General features: G+C 43.2%; 2 protein-coding genes across 3 annotated transcripts in view; both read right to left on the bottom strand.

Moving 5' to 3' along the window:
- The window catches only part of LOC145423961 (NACHT, LRR and PYD domains-containing protein 12-like), a 943,237-nt gene that overhangs the window by 458,692 nt on the left and 467,058 nt on the right, over positions 1 to 17,487 (bottom strand). The gene's annotated exons all lie outside the window — the stretch shown is intronic.
- LOC113017841 (protein NLRC3-like) lies at positions 10,270 to 16,981 on the bottom strand. 2 transcript variants are annotated; one of them, XM_080296804.1, is made up of 4 exons: positions 16,465 to 16,981; positions 14,575 to 16,360; positions 13,207 to 13,458; positions 10,274 to 10,447 (listed from the first exon to the last, which is right to left on the bottom strand). In XM_080296804.1, exons 1-3 carry the CDS (start codon positions 16,736 to 16,738, stop codon positions 13,227 to 13,229), a joined length of 2,292 nt encoding a protein of 763 aa, XP_080152930.1. In that variant the 5' UTR covers positions 16,739 to 16,981; the 3' UTR covers positions 10,274 to 10,447; positions 13,207 to 13,226. The 2 variants fall into 2 exon arrangements, with proteins under 2 accessions (XP_080152931.1, XP_080152930.1); XM_080296805.1 differs by lacking the exon at positions 13,207 to 13,458 and having other exon boundaries at positions 10,270 to 10,447; positions 16,465 to 16,980.

Here is a 17,487-nt window from a genome sequence, read left to right as displayed (position 1 = left end):
AGCGTCTACAAAGTGCAACACTGAAAGAACATCACACACTCATTTGCTTCCAGCACTTTCACACAAACATCTACTGTCATTATTGTCACCAAACTCTGTGGATCCTTTATTGCAAATTCAAATGGGATCAAATGGTCAGACAAAAGAGGGTTATGAGGAAATATGATGAAATGTTGTGTATTAGCAGCAAGTTATTGAATCTTTTTCCTCAGAAACCAAACAAAATGATTGACAAACATGTTTTTACAAACTCAGTGTTGGACTTGGATCAGCAGGATAAGCTGATGTTTAAAGGCATTTGAGTCTCGCTGTATGAGAGTCCAGTTATTACTCAATATTTATGGATGATGTTCTTTCAGTGTTGCACTTTGTTTGGCACAAAATGAAATTATTTGGCCTCTCAGATGCTTTTAGAGATTCCCAAATGACTGATGATGACATCTCTGGGGTCTGATTAATAGAAAAAAAATGTCTTTGAGACCTTTTGTAACTGACAAACTCTTCATCTGCTAACAACACTGAGTTGAATCTCCATGGCTGATAGTTGGAGCAGGCATCAGGAATACACATTGAAAAAACAAGAGGAGAAATCACCAGAGTCTTATAATCACATTCTGTAACTAAAGGGAGACGTTTTTCTATACAAATATATGTTTTATGGACATTAGAAAAAAAAGAGTATTGACGTGAAGCAGGATTATGAAATCTCCATACATCAGCCAGCCCATAATTATCAAGAAAGCTCTGAATGACGCATGCTGAGTTTGGACTAAGTGTACTTTTGTGTGAACTGTGGTCCATAGCAGATAATGAGCAGTTTAGGTCTCCCTCAAAGATGATATTGTGTGATGACATATTGGGGAGCCGCGCAAAGACATTAGTGAAAAATCTGTGATCGTCCCAATTAGAGGCGTAGATATTTGCTAAGATCAAATGAAAACCATAAACTATATTTTCTGCACTTAAAATCCTGTAATTTTCTCATAAATCGACAGTGCGCCTTATGGATGAATTCTGGTTGTGCTTACTGACCTCGAACCGATTTTATGTGCTACACGGCGCTCAGAAACCTTTCAAAAGATGTTTTGGTACGACTTTGCTCAGCTACGAGGCCGCACCGCTTGATGGATTGTTGGAGCATTACAGCTACGAGGAGCCTCGCGGAGTGATACGTACTCTGCTTCAACGTAATATTACTGTATTGAGTGTGTATAAGGACCATAAATGGCACCTGTAAGAGACACGGTTACAAAGAGGGTTTCAAACTCCAGGCTGTCAGTCACGCAGTAGAACCTGGGAACAGAGCAGCTGCTTGTTATTATGCTCAGCGTCTGTTTACATTTTGACTGCACGATTGTGAGCTTTTTGTTATGCACAAAAACAACATTGTTTTCTTTTATTTATGGAGCATTATTATTTAATAAATGCTGATCATTTATTTCTGAGTAATTGTTTCATGTACATCTACGCTGTATGTTAATAAATGTGCCTGTGTGAGATTTGGGACACAGCTTTGACTAAGAACTCTCTTTTTGTTCGAACTTTCTGGCTTTAAAAATATCGAGATATATATCGTATATCGCCATCCAGCTAAAGAATATCGAGATATGAACTTTGGGTCATATCGCCCAGTCGTAATATTGCAATAGGTTGTCCGTTAAACTCAAGCGGGGCTTGGGCCCTGGCACGGCGTAGCCACACAATCCTGGTAGTAGTGACGCTCGGCTATGACGGCGTGCGGGTCACCAGCTGGCTTTCTCAGGATAGGGCTCCTGTGTGAGCGGTCGACAATAACGTCTTTATCCATACCCAGCACTTCACGTAGTAGCACGGATACGGCCGTGGAGGAGCTCGAGTCCAGGCCCTCTGGGATCCCTATGATGTGGATGTTAGCTCTCCGCTTCCTGCCTTCATCACATTTATCCTTCAGGTCAGACAGCTCCTCCTTCATACTCTCTACTGTAGACTGCAGGGTGGTCACCTCATCGCTCCACATTGACAGCCCATCCTCAGCTTCTTTCACTGTAACCTTTACTCCATCAACTTTGCCGCACGTCGCCGCCATGCTGTTAGTGATCTCATTTCTCAGTCCTTGCACGTCAGCCCTTATATTGTCAAAATCTTCTTTCAATGCATTTCTGACTTCTTCTTTTAACAGCGTACTAATGTCCTCTTTAATGGATTGAAGAAGCTCCAGTTTTAGAGCAGTAGGATCCACATCACGCGCGTCTGTTGAGTCTGCTCTTCAGCGGCCGTAGAGCTGGACGCTGCCCTTTGGCCATCATCGATACTCTCGCCCGAGATCGCACCGGGGCTAAAATATTCACCTGCTCAGCTGTTTTTGATCAGTTTGAGCCTGTGTGGTTTGATCAGGTGGAGGAACGATGTGATGCTATAAAGACATCATCTTGTCCAAATGAAGTTGTTCCAACACGTGTTTAAAAAGATTTTAAAGGTTGTCGGTTCCGACATCTTAGCGATTTTTAACAGCAGTCTTAGATCAGGTGTTGTACAGCCTGTTTTAAACATGCTGTTGTACAGCCTGTACTAAAAACCTGATCTGGATCCTCTGTCCGCTCAAACTTCAGGCCTATTTCAAAGCTTCCCTTCCTGTCGAAGATTTTGTAAAAGATTATATTTGTTCAGCTGCAATCTGTTGTAAAGGTTTCAGTCTGGTTTTAAAGCTCTTCACAGCACTGAAACTGCACTTTGAAAAGTTCTTAATGATCTTTTATCAGCCACTGATCAGGAGACTCAGCTGTGCTTTTGGATCTGACCGCTGCCTTGACCACAGCATCTTGACCTCACCATTGGAGCATGGCGGCATCAAGGGCGCTCTATTAGACTGGTTCAGCTCTTTTATTAAATCGCATTATTACATTTGGGGCTTATATTTGACGGCAATTTGAAAAACAGCTGAGCTCAGTTGTACAGCGGTCTTTCTTCAAACTGAGGCTTTTATCTAAGGTGAGATCATTTATATCTTTTAAAAACCTTGAACGGGCGATCCACGTTTTCATGACGTCCCAGCTGGATTATTGTAACTCCTTATATGTTGGAGTTAGTGGGACCTGCCTGGCAAGACTGCAGCTGGTCCAGAAAGCTGCAGCTCGTCTTCTGACACAAGCTCAAAGACATTTATCGTCCCAACAACCACATATACGCTGGTCCCTCGCTGTAACACAGTTCACCTTTGGCGGCCTCGCTGTTTCGCTGATCTTTTTTGTGCAATTTTGCATGTTTTTGTTTTTTACAGCGCATTGTGTTCTGCGTCCTGATTGGCTGTAGACCATTGTCAGCCAATCTCGTGCCGTGTCTCCTGTACAGTACAGAATGTGTTCAAATTTACAGCAGTGTGACTCTGCAGTGCTGCACTGTATGTTTGTACGTTTTGTCCCAACAAACAACAATGATGACGAGACGTTTTGCACCTGTGGTAGCAGCCAAAGGCAGAGGAAGATGCTGACCATCATAGTTTCAACAAGGAGGCAAAAAGGTTGTAACTGTCCACAACAAGAACATCGTAAGGATGGAGTCAGCTTTGGCTTTGTGGCTCAGTGACCGCAGGAAAAAGAACATCGTGCTGGACACCAACATTATCTGCAGAAAAACTCAAAAGCTTTATGAAACTTTACCTGACAGCGAGGAGCCCAGGCCATGGACGAGTGCTCCTCACACAGAACCAAGCTCATTTAATGCCAGCAAAGGCTGATTTGACACGTTTCAGAAACACTTTGCTTTCATTCTTTAATAATGAACTTATTTTTCTATGAAGGTTTGAACTTTGTTTAAACAAGAGAGAAAAGTGTGAAAATGTTCATGCCTGTCTGAGAAAAGTGTAGAAAGTGTGCAGTGAGGGTTTAACTGCCTTAAAACTTCTATAATACTTGTAAAACATAAAGCTGCTACTTCATTCTGAGACTTATTTTTAGAACGTAACTCGATAAACGAGCGACCGCAGTACTGTATTGTGTTTATTTTGAAAACTCTCAACAGGATCTTCAGATTTATTTTGAAAGCTTTATCTGGAAAACACAAACACATAAGCAGGAAACAAAGAGCGTGATATGAAACGATAGACGTTTTCATATGGTCATCATATATACATCGTTCTATCGAACAGCCCCAGCTCCTGCTGCCAGTCTCTGTAAATCTGCTCTTAAAACACATTTGTATTCACTGGCTTTTAATACAGCATGAGAGTTATTTGATATTTGATGTGTGATATTAATATTAGGAGTTATTTTAATAGTTATTTTGGATTCTTGTACAGCACTGTGGTCAACGCTGCTGCTGTAATTAATGTGCTATAAACACATAAACAATCTGCAGTTAAACATCCAAAACTAAAGATGTGATCGCTGCCTTTAGAAAATGTGCTGATGCACAAGATATCAGCTCCATTAAGGTGGAATGTGGCCGTGTTAGAAACATGTTGGAAGAAGTTTGAAGCTGAAACTGTGAAGCTGAGAGTGAAAGAGCTCCAGCGTCTGACACAGGAAACTTTCTTATTTCCACACTGATGAAAGCATCAAGCTTTGATTTCCTGCTGCTTTTATTGAGTCACCCTGTGAAACTGAGCCACAGCTGAACCAGCATCCCTGTACAGCAGACACTTACAGCGCTTGGCTGCTTCCATTGGACCCTCTGCACAGAGCTTCAGTTTCCTCTTCTGGTCCCAAAGTGCAGAACAACAAGGTTTCAAACAGCTTCGTTCCAGCAGCATCAGCCACAGACATGCAGAGAGAATCCTTTGGTTGTGTTGTGTGTTTGCATATCTGCTGTGTTGCTTTGTGAGGATGGATCATCTCCTGCAGCTCCAGATAAACAAGCTGCACCTGAACCTGGTAGCTTCACTTAGAAGACACTTGTGACGGGAACGTGTGAGAAGTTTTGTGCAGACAAGTTTGGATTTAGAGTGTGGGACGAGCTCTCCACAGTCTTTGTGGAGATCCACATTCTGCATACTGCCTGTGAGAAGCTGCAGACATTTGTCCTCCAAATCCACTGAGCAGCTGCTCGTGGTGGTATTAGCTTCATGTGTGCGTGTTAGCATGAAGCCTCGGTCACACTCTGCTGTGGACACGGTCACGGACAGCTGGACGCCTGATGGACGAGTCGTCCTTCCTGTTAAACTTCTTTGAGCATGAGAATAGCATAAGAAGCTCAGTGGACACTGTTCAGTGTTTTAACTCTCGCTTTCTGATGGGTTTAGATTTTATTATTGTCATTTGTATTAGGAAATATTTAACCATATATTCTTAGAGGTGTATAATCAATTGTGTAGTGATAGGATGTGTGATCTTTAGCAGGCTGCAGGGGCTTGGTGTGTATTCCACACTAGAATGCACACCCACATCCTGGGAGCACGAGAGAGGTCGTACCTTCTCTTATTGTTTTATGGCAGGATTAACGTAGCTACGTCTGTTCTAGTCTAAGTGCTTTTTGTTTAGATGAACTGCTGGACTTCCTCACCATGTTATCTAGGGTGAACCATCTAGGGTGAAGGGGGGTCTACCCTCTTCCTGACCAAGGATGTTATATGACCCTTTGATCAGCAGTACCACACACACACACACACACACACACACACACACACACACACACACACACACACACACAGTATTCTTTGTTCACATGTATACCTATGTGAGATGCTATATGTTAATGACCCTATGCATATTCATGTAACCACAATAAAAGGAGTGCTATGGGGAGCCTGGCTGAGAGTCTGATGGTGGTCAAGTGGTGGAACGACGCTTGGCTCCAGCCAGGTCTCCCTCATGCATGAGTAAACCAGAGAACTTTGGTGCCTTGTGTCTTGCTTTTTGCTGCGTAGCAGATTGTCCTTAACGTTCCAGTGGATAGGTTCAAACTACAAACCTATCACTTTCACTTCAGCTTCACCAACAACAGCACAAGCAGAGCAGCCCACTGCCTGCATGGCTGGGACAGCGCCCCCTGGTGACTGTAAACCACTACAACATGTAGACGGCCGTCTGCAGGCTGGATGTAGCACCACCGCAGAGACGTGCTGCAGCTCTGTTTAGTTACCCAGCTGACAGCAGAGGCTGTAGTTTACTGTTACCAACATGGAAAACTGAAGCTTCACCAGCTGGAGCTACAGAGCTGGAGAACAAAGGAGACTGAGAGGCCAGAATGATGTGGGAGGAAACATCAAGAGCCTGTTTGAAAGGAGACACATGTGGATGCTGTGCCAGTCTGTGGTCTGTCAGAAGTCAGCTGAGTCACACTGCAAGAAGCTGCAGAATCTCAGAGGAGGAGATTTGGAAGTGTTTGTGGGACAAACTGGACTCAAAGAAAGAAGATGTTTGTGAAGTCTTTGGTGGAGGTGAGCAGTGTGAAGCAGAACACATGCAGATGAATCAGGAGGTCAGCATCAGTGTCTCCTTGTGGTGGACGGTAAAAGAATCAGAGCCAACGCTCCCGTCCACCCTCGGCATGAAGCAGTGCTGTTTCTGAAACAGGAGGACAAGTCCAGAGAAGACAGAGGAAGCAAAGATGAGGGTGGGACAGGACAGCAGGACTTCCTTCACACCTGCAGCTCCATCACACTGCTGTAGCTCCTCTTCATCACACATGTACCTGCAGCCTGTCTTCGAGTCCAGGAGTCACCTCCACACAGTGTAGAAGCCTCCTGTGCAGACCATGGAGTCCAGCCTCTGTCAGGGAAGTCGGCACTAAAGCCTGAAAGACTTCAATCTGTCTCTGCTCCACCCGAGAAAGACCAGCACCGTACTTGTTGTGCATTCAAGGAGGGAACATCAGCGCTGCATCGTGGGAACAACACCGCAGGAACAAAGACACAGCACGGCCGATGAAGGACGAGGACAAAGGAAAGGTGAGTGAGAAGACCCTGGTGGTGTGGACGGACCTGCAGGGGCTCCAAGACTGAGGAGCAGAGACGTCCATGTACCAGCTGAGGATGCTGCAGTGATCCAGGGAGCTCGGTCCAATCTGAGGCCGTGTGAACTACGTGGACCACAGTTTCTTCACAGACTTCAGCCACGTGAACATCTGGAGATCCAACAGTGTACGAGCTGTGAGCCATCAGCTGTTTCTCTCATCAGCTGCTGGAATGAGAGCTGCTGGAATCATCTCGAGCAGCAGGAAATCACTGATGTTGTTTCTAACCAAAGATATGGGACTGAGCTCCGCTGAGCTCCTTCTACTTTCATCCAGATAGAAACTGCTACAGTCTGCTGATTATTGCTTTGCCTCCATCACACGAGCTCTTTATCCTGTTCTTCACTCTCATTGGTTCTTTGTCTGCTTGTTTTTACAACAGTAGTCTTCTGATTGGTCAAAGAAGACAATCAGCTGTGACTAAATGTAGCTCCTACAGCAGTGATGGGAATAACTACTGAAGCTAATCCAGTATCAAAGCTCAGGAATCAGCAGCTCCCACCTCGTTTTCTTTCAACAACTATTTTTAGCTGCTGTGTTTTTGTCTTTCTGCAGACCTCAGACATCCTGCTGCTCTGGACAACTTTTTCATTCTTTTTTTATCATTCTTTTGCTTTTCTTTTATTATTATGTTATATGTATTAATATGTGAAACACTTATTCTTTGTGTTTTTGCTTTGCTCCTGTCAAACTGCTTTAATAAAATCTGCTGCAGTCTAAACTGTGGACGTTCCCTTTTTAACCCTTTGTGAAACAATAAAGGTTTAAATCTGAGTATTCATCTATGTTAGTGTTTAATGGGTCTAATAGGTTGCTTTTAGGGGGTGGGTTTTTATAATCGATTTATCGATTAAAATCGATTCTGGCTTGGATAACGTAAAATCGATTAATTAAAATCCTGAATCTATTTTTTAATATAAATTTATTTTGCTTGAAATTCCAGAATTTCTGGTGAAATCTCACAAAACCTCAACAACAGCTAAGACAGTAAATGAGAGCAGGAACACGGATTCTGCACAAAGACTTAAACACACAGCGCGACCCGCGAATCAGAATCAGTGAGATGTCGCTTTTCTCACCCGATGACACGGACACGGTCGGGGTTGAAAGCCGACAGCTCGCTGATTCTGATGTTTCGGCGGCTCCGCGCTTTGTGTTTAACCTGTTTGAACCTGCTTAGCTATACCATACCGTCACTGCCATTATATTATGCTGCTATTCATACTGTCATTATATTAATGCTGCTATCCTGTATATATCTTACTTACTATTGTTTGAATACTTGCGATTGTTTTATTGTACTTTTTATATTTTACATTTATATTTATTATTGAATCTTGCACCAAGGGAGTGGCACTCCAATTTCGTTGTACTCTGTACAATGACAATAAAGGCTATTCTATTCTATTCTATTACGTCCTTTTTACGCTGATTCTAAAGCTGTTAGTTTTATCTCTCTCCAAACAATATTGACTGAACCAGCAGCAAAAGAAGATCCAAACTACGCTTCACATAAACATCGTCATGAACTCACTCTGACTTTTGCTGTTTTGCTTCCACCAGGATAAAATCACACTTCATGCACAGCTCTCTCTCTCTCTCTGTACTTCAAGAACAGTTTCCTGTCTAAAAATCTGTTTTCTGCATTATTCGCTTGCTTGTTACGCACAAGTCTACCGTTGTTTACAGCGCTGTCGGCCGCTGTTTTTTTTCCTTTTACTTACTTTCGAAAAGAAAGCCTCATTTCTGCCGTTCAATACTGAACAAATTTAAACTTTTTAAAATTATGCAAAACTGCAAAACGCTGTGTTTGTAATAAAAACGGTGTAACTTTGCTCTGCTTCACTTCAGCAGCATCAGGTAATGTTTATGTGTTTTTGATCTACTGCAGAATATTTTTATAAAATCCCAGGAAAATCAGCTTCATGTTTTTCTGTGTTTTATCTTCAGCTACTTTGACACAAAGGCCTCTGCTGTGATGCTCACACCTTTGATAAAGTCGCGAAAGTGCCAGCTTCCCTTTTATAGATACAAAAATATGTAAATATACTGATCTGAATTATAATATTTCTGACTGTCTGAGGCAACATTTCCCAGATTCCAATCGAATTGAATCGAATCGATTCTAGAAATCAGTGACGATACCCAGCCCTACTTTGAATTGTGTTACACAAAAATAAGCAAAGTTTTCTCGTTGTTCAGGCAGAATCGAGCGTTGAAGAATGAATTCACACGTCAATAAACATTTTCATCAGCACAAGCAGGACAATGAAAGCAGGAAATACCCCAAACTGCCATTTCTCATTCTACAACTTCAACAACTGCACATGAATTATACTTCATACACAGACCCACAGTCTCTGATTGCTCTGAAATCTCACTGACAGCCAATAGAAATAAAGAAAAGTCCAGACTGACAGTCTCTGTGGGGTTAGGCAGTGAACTGCTCACGCTGCGTTCAAGTGCATCACAAACTATTGGAATTGGATCCAACTTTGTGAAGCAGATTTCTTCTCAGCTGCTGCTTTGAACATTTCCTCATGAACTGTATTAAACTCTGTAAATGAACTGAGAACTATTTCTACATTTGAAACTATGGATTCATTTTCCCGTTCACTTCTGTACGTTAGTGTATAAATGAATGTTAGACTGGGCTCCATGGAAACACTTGGACTGGTCTCAGCTGCCTTCTTTCTGTAGTCCTTTCTCTTCTCCAGCTTCTGTTTGAAATCCTCTCACAGAGCCTGAAACCTGCTTTGCTGTCATGTTTGGGCCTGTGTTCCTCTGCTTTAACACAAACCTCACCACAGCAGCTGTGTGGGTCGTCTCTGTAGCAGCCCGATCAGCTTCTGATACATGAACATCATCACAGCTCCTAACTTCACCTTTATTAGCTTTGACATTCATGTCTTTCTTTTCTCTGTCTGTTTCCACACAAGCTCAAAGTCTCTGCAGCCTGTTTTTATCTGCTATCATCAGATCTCCAACAGCCTCATTCACATCCCTCACACACTCTACAGCCTCACCAGTACTGACTTCATCTTCACTGACTGATGGAGCACAACATGAACCTGTGGAGGCTGAAAAGCTGTCCTGACAAACATCTCCCCGTCACCACTCCACTTCTGTCAGCCTTTAAATGAACCCTGCTCAAGTTTGTCACTTCTATTTGGAGCCAAGAGGAAAACTGTTGTTCAGTCATTTGGAAAGACACAACATTTCTGAAAGCACTCAAAGACACATTTGTCTTCAGACACATCCTGAACATTTAGGAACTAAAGAACGTTTCAAATATCAAAGATCAGAAATATAGAAAAACAACAACAGCTGCAGTCAGTGAACTCACCTCAGAGTCTCCAGTCGACAGTTTGGACTCTCCAGTCCAGCACACAGAAGCTTCACTGCTGAATCCTGCAGCTTGTTGTTACTAATGTCCAGCTCTGTCAGATGGGAGGGGATGGACTTCAGAGCCGAGGCCACAACTTCACAATGAGTCCCTGAGAGTCCACAGTCAGCCAGTCTGTGATCATACAGAAAATACAAAATGTGTTATTATAAAAGCAGAAAGTCTGCATTATAAACACAGACTGAATGTATATGAAGACAAAACAGAGTGAGGTCATAATCTGATGAACATCTGCTCTTCACATCTGTGCTTCAGCTCCTCTTACTGTGTTTGACATGACACAACGATTGAGTCTCTCTCAGACCTGCAGACTTTTAATGAGAATCTTTGTTTGGCTTTAATCTGCAGATGAAGGAGGAAGATGGTGTCACATTTAGGCTTCCATAATGTCCACAGTCTGTCAGTGAGATCTGATCCAGAGTCAGAGTGAAGACACACATGTGGACTGTTTCCTGTCTTGAATCCAGAACATTTTGAATGAGCTCAGCTCAGTGAAGAGTTCCAGCTGGAAAGACGATCTCTGTTTGCTACCTGCTGCTGTCAGGTACGACTGTTCACGTCCACACGCAGGAAAAATCTGCTGACTGTCACCAAACGGAGCAGAAATCTCATCACTGGACAGTAATGATGAATGAACTCAGAGCTGCTGATATCACATCTGATTTCAGGGGAACTAAACACAGAAATGATTGGCTCGTTTTAGCTTTCTGAGCCATTAGTCTGCAGGTTTATCACTAGTTGGCAGAAACAGACTTGTATTAATGTTCAGTGCTTCAGTGTTTATGACTCCAGATCCAGGTGACAGCAAGTCAAAATGATGTTACCTGTCTGTGTCCAGCAGCAGCCTTTGAATATTGTTATAAACTCACATGGATCAGTTTGTCTTTGATTGGTTTGTAAAGTTCAAATTCATTTATATTCATCAACTCTAAATGAAAAATGTTTTTCTTCTTCTATGTTTATTATTAGAGTAACAAATTCTTATAGTTTCCTGTTGTTGAGAATTTCAGTGTAAAACCACTCGGACCTGTGCATCACTGCACACTGTGAAAGTATTACAGCAGTTTAATCTATAATCCTAATCAGTGTGTTTACTGGACTGTAGTCAGACCTCCGTTATACCAAAGGAAACACTGAACGTCTTCAAAGTCACAATAAATTTATAATAAATGCTAATAAATACTGGAGTGTTAGAAAAGATGCTTCCAGCGTGTTTGTCTTTGATAGGGTTTATTCTGTTCGTCTACAGTCTGACCACTTGGGGGCGCTTTTGTCTCTTTTGCTCTGAGCCTTGGGTTTATTCAAACTGATTTTAATAAACTATTTTCTGCAAGTTGAAGCTTCATCTCCATCTCCAGTGGTTGTTGCATATTTTATGACTATATTAGTAACAGTCAGAGAGTTTAGAGTAAATTAGATCTTCACGTTTGATTCTTGACACAACATAAATGGTGAGCCAGTGTCAGAGGAAGTGACAGCATCCACCGAGGACCAGGGGGAGTGGGAGGACTGGGGGACCAGGCCAACAAAAAGGTGATCACTGATACAGGTCAGCAAACATTTGCTCATTTGGTGTCTTAGAGCAGACTCCGCCCAGCTTTGTCGTCCATGGTTGCTCTTTCAAAGGAATCTAGTTACATATTATTTTACTTAATGATTTACTGACACCACTGACTATGCAGGACAACCCCACGTCTGGAGCCAGTGCACATGTGCACAGTCTGTAAATTTATCCAAGTCACACAAGCATTTTGAAATAAGTCCTAATCAGTCCAAGAAAAACAGTCTTGAAGGGTCTGGATGGACTCGCTGACCACACCAGAACCAGCACTGAGGTTTAGTTCTCTTTAAGACAGATTTCATGATGGGAACCAAATAAAACACATTTCAGTCAAACATGCCACAGAGAGCTCTACAGAAAGATTTATTAGGTTCCTTGATGGAGCCATAACAAACGTCAGCGAGCGACCTCCCAACTGTACATTGATTAAAATGACAAAATAAACTGGGAGCGTCTGGTGTGACGTTACTGTGGTCTGAGTGGCGACTTCCACATTCGCCCTCAGTTGAACGTACACATCAGTAACAAGGATCTGTGGAAACTCTCTTGGTAAGTAAAAAGGATGCAGGGAGGCGGATCGAAGTTCAGTCCCAGCCGTGATTCCCTCACCACCACTTTATCACCAGCTCTCATTATTTTAAAGACAGAGACCCTCACACTGGGCTTCACTAGTTACTGCTGGGTCTCTGTTATACAGAAGGCCCATGCCACATTAAGGAAAAAATAATGTCCTTAATTTCAACATTAAAGGTGAAAATGACTTTGAGAATAAAGAAGAAATGTGGAGATTTGCTGTTTCAGGACAAAGTGCCACAGCTGCTGTACTCTCTGAGTCAGTGAAACTTCAGCAGTGGTGTTAGCTAAAGAAGGGAAATGATTCCTGTTACACATCCATGTGTTATATAAACACAGTGTGGTGAAAAGTATAAAGATGCTGAAAGGATGGTGCAGAAAGCTGAAAAACACAAATCTGGAAGATTTGTACAAAATCAAATGTCTTGTAATGGACGGATGCGAGGTTATCGATGGTTCCACCTTCATACAATAAAGAGGATGGATGCTGCAAAACTGGATGATGAAATATTGGTTCAGCACTTTGTTTGAAAGCGCTTTAGAAATAAAGTTATTATCATAAGACGGTGGATCACTTTGTTTCACTAACTCATCTAAACAAAGCGTTTTGTAGAGGGGACAGCAAACCTGGCAGTTTGTCTTGAAACATCAAATCTCCACATTTCAACTTTTTTCTCCAAATACAATTTTGACTTTAACCTCGACTTTATCTTAAAATGATCGGGAATATTTTTCTTACCGTGGTCCTAAAACTCGGCCTTACTCCGTTTCCATCGAAGCAATAAGGTCAGCTTTCTTGTGCTCCACGGTAAACCTGTTCACCGTGGAGAAATCACGCTGAAGAACTCGGCAAGTAAGGCCCCTGTGAGCTCCACATCTCCAGCGTCGGGTCCCAAAAGAATAAAAGTGACTCTCGACTATACTGGCGAACCTGAAGATCTCCACAGAGCTCTCACTAAGTGGCAAGTCAGCATCCAGGTGAGGAGGATGGCTGTGAAACCAAAACGAGCCAGAATGACTCAACAATCCACTTTAAGAAAAACAAACACACAAATCACTCTGGCCCACTCACTGCTGCTACACGTCACCAACCACCAGGGATGATGATGATGATGCTGGCATCAAGTAATCAAAGCTCAGCTTCTCGTCTGGTGAGGATTTCTGATCATTTCTATGATGATCGTACCAAATAATGCAGATACGACGTGATCACGCCCAACACTCTGCCAACGGGCACAGACTGACCTCTTCCTGCTGTGAGTCGTCCCTGTCAGAGCCTCGTCCTTGTGACTTGGTGATGCTATGGTGTGTTCGTGACCTCACACGCTGTTTGTGGGACTTTTGTTGTAAAGGGGCGGAGTCACGAGTGGTGACAGTATAAAAATAATGACCTGCAGTGACCTTTGACTCTAATTTTGGATGTATGCTGGCACACTGCTGTCCATCTCAGCTCTTTAGTACAGAGGAAAGAAAAACTAAAGAACTGAAGCACATATGCTGATGGTGATGATGTCACAGATAATGTGATTGTTCACACGTTCAATAATTAGTTGGAAAAATTAAGAAAGTGCAATCAGAGCCCAGATAAAGACAATAACATCAGACAGAAAGAGCAGTGATCAGAAGCACAAACAGAGGCTGCTTTGGACCATCTTCACTGTTTCACACAGTTTCACTTTACTACAAACACGTTCTTTGTAAAGTCTCACTTCAGTCTTCTCTCCTAAGGAGCAATGCTAACAGACCAACAGCAGCACAGACATGAGCAACAGTCTCATTACTGTCTGCTGCACCGTGTTAACACGACCAAGCGGAAACAGCACACAGATAAAACATGTCAGACTGCAAACTCAGCGTAAGACTAAAAACCGACGACGTGGTGAAAAGCTCACAGTTACACACCCACATACATGTGAAGGTGCACTCTCCTACCAAGGTCTCTGCCAGAATAATACAAATGTAGTGTTCTGATAAAAAACAAAACATTTTTAAAAGCATGAAAACAACTCTTCACTGTGAACACAAAATAAAGCAGAATTTATTACTGTGTGACTGAGTAACTAAACTATCACTAATTGATAATATTAATGATCACATCTGGACTCACCGAGCCTTTCTGCAGTTCCTCACAGCTGGAATCAGTCGACGTCGTCCCTCTGCTGTTGTGTTGTACTTCTGCAGGTCCAACTCATCCAGAACCTCCTCTGACATCTGCAGCATGAAGGCCAGAGCTGAGCAGTGGATCTCAGAGAGTTCCTTTGATTTGTTCTCTGACTTCAGGAACTCTTGGATCTCCTGAGATAATAAGATGTCGTTCATCTCCATCAGACAGTGGAAGATGTTAATGCTTCTGTCAGGAGAGGATTTTGTCTTCCTTTCTTTTAGATTCTTGATGACTCTCTGGATGGTTTCTGGACTGTTCTCTGTCTGACCCAGCAGACCTCCTAAGAGTCTCTGGTTGGACTCCAGACAGAGGCCATGAAGGAAGCGAACAAACAGGTCCAGACGACCATTTTTACTCCTGAAGGATTTTGTTAGTGTTTCCATCAAAAAATCATCCAGAGATGACTCTTTGTATTTTTTTCCCAAGAAGTCCTTCAGCACCTCTGACTTCCTGTTGGTGAAACAGTGGAACATGTAGACTGCAGCCAGAAACTCCTGGATGCTCAGATGAACAAAGCAGTAGACTGGTTTCTGGAAGATCACACACTCTCTTTTGAAGATCTCTGTACAAACTCCTGAGTACACCGAGGCCTCTGTCACATCCAGACCACACTGCTCCAGGTCTTCTTGGTAGAACATGATGTTTCCTTTCTCCAGATGTTCAAACGCCAGCCTCCCCAGCTTCAGAAGAACTTCCCTGTCAGCCTCCGTCAGCTCCTGTGGACTCGTCTCATGTCCCTCGTGGTACTTGTTCTTCTTCCTCTTTGTCTGAACCAGCAGGAAGTGTGAGTACATGTCAGTCAGGGTCTTGGGCAGCTCTCCTCTCTGCTCTATAGTCAACATGTGCTCCAGAACTGTAGCAGTGATCCAGCAGAAGACTGGGATTCTACACATGATGTGGAGGCTCCTGGATGTCTTCATGTGGGAGATGATTCTGCTGGACAGCTCTTCATCACTGAATCTCCTCCTGAAGTACTCCTCCTTCTGGGCGTCAGTGAAGCCTCGTACTTCTGTTAGCCTGTCAACACATGTAGGAGGGATCTGATTGGCTGCTGCAGGTCGGGAAGTTATCCAGACGAGAGCCGAGGGAAGCAGATTCCCCTGGATGAGGTTTGTCAGCAGCTGGCTGACTGATGACTTCTGTGTGACATCAGACAGCAGCTTCCTGTTGGTGAAATCCAATGAAAGTCTGCTTTCATCCAGGCCGTCAAAGATGAACAAAAGCTGAGAGACAGCCAGCTTCTCTGCTGTGACCTTCTGTAATGTTGGATGGAAAACATGGAGCAGCTCCAGAAGACTGTACTGCTCCTCTCTGATCAGGTTCAGCTCCCTGAATGAAAGCAGAACCACCACACTGACATGTTGGTTCTCCAAGCCCTCTGCCCAGTCCAGAGTGAACTTCTGCACTGAGAAGGTTTTTCCAACACCAGCCACGCCGTTGGTCAGAACCACTCTGATGGGTCTCTGTTGGTCAGGTAAGGCTTTAAAGATGTCCTGGCACCTGATTGGAGTGTCATGGAGGGCGTCCATCTTGGAAGCTGTCTCCAGCTGCCTCACCTCATGTTGGCTATGAACCTCTTCACTCTGTCCCTCTGTGATGTAGAGCTCAGTGTAGATCCTGTTGAGGAGGGTTCTACTTCCTGTTTCATCACTTCCTTCAGTCACACGTTCACATCTCCTCCTCAGACTGATCTTATGTTCATCTAAAACCTCCTGCAGACCAACATCTGCTGAAAGAAAGAAAAACAGAAAGAAAACTCTTCAATGTCTGAACAACAACAAGAAGTCCAGTTTTCAGAAATGAGTCCATCAGCAGACAGATGTTCAGTCTTACTTTGTACACAGCTGCTCTGACTGGCTGTCTGCAGTCCAGCTCTGCTTCTGGATCTTTCTCCACACTGGGGACAGGACCAGTCTCCTGATGAAGCAGACTGGTCCCAGTATGAGGAGATGCACTGTCTGCAGAACCAGTGTCCACAGCTGGTAGAGACTGGATCCTTCAGGACGTCCTGACACAAAGCACAGCAGGACAGCTGCTCCTCCTCACAGACACCACTCCTCTTCCTCTTCCTCCCTCTGTGAACACATTTCTTTATCACTAAAATCATTGACTGTCAGTGACAAACATCCAGATTTGATGACACTGTGCAGAAGCTCTGATGGTCACAGAGAAAAGTCAAAGTGGAGAAACTTGTGTTTGAGTTCAGAATCCAAGTTTCCTTTGCTGTTCCTGCCTGTCTTATTAAACACAGAGTGATCAGCCTACAAACTCCACAGTAAAAGCCTTCATCACAGAGCTGATTATGTCCTTCACTGGATGTACTGGAAGTTTGGGATCCATCACTTTCAACTGACCTTTGACCTCCTCTAAAAACTGTGGTGGAGCAGCGGTGTCACATTCAGAGTTTTCAGCTTTATTTTGAAAGAGTTCAGTCATCAGGAAGTGAACTTCTGGGTTCTGATTTCCTTTCTATTCTTTTACAGAAGTGAAGAAGAAGAACTAAAAGCTTTGAAATGATCTGAGTGATATTTTTGAACATTGCCACCAAATTGAGTTCAGCCTCCAGCAGTAACTTTGTTTCATGATGCCTCCCTGATGATGTGATGTTTGATTACAAACCTGTTTATGTGTTAGACATTAATCACATGAACACAGGCAGAAAAAAGAAGCCAATGAAACAAATGACAGAAACGTGTTCATTCACTGCCATGATCCATATTTTATATGTACAGATGTTTGTAAAGAACACGTGTGCAGCGCTTTGTTCTGAGTATCTGCTGTCAGCACACAGTGCAGCAATAACTACAACCACACGTTTCTGTAGATCCTGAACATCAGCCTGGAGGAATCTGACCT

This window comes from Astatotilapia calliptera, chromosome 23 (genome assembly GCF_964374335.1).
Source record: "Astatotilapia calliptera chromosome 23, fAstCal68.1, whole genome shotgun sequence".
NCBI classification, from domain to species: domain Eukaryota; kingdom Metazoa; phylum Chordata; class Actinopteri; order Cichliformes; family Cichlidae; genus Astatotilapia; species Astatotilapia calliptera.
This window is presented reverse-complemented; position numbering and strand designations above follow the sequence as displayed.

Coding starts and splice junctions, on each gene's coding strand:
- LOC113017841 (XM_080296804.1), bottom strand. CDS start 16,738: ATGATTTTAGTGATAAAGAAATGTGTTCACAGAGGGAGGAAGAGGAAG. Junction 16,361..16,464: donor TCAGAGCAGCTGTGTACAAA/GTAAGACTGAAC, acceptor TCTTTCTTTCAG/CAGATGTTGGTCTGCAGGAG. Junction 13,459..14,574: donor AGGAACTGCAGAAAGGCTCG/GTGAGTCCAGAT, acceptor TTGGTTTCACAG/CCATCCTCCTCACCTGGATG.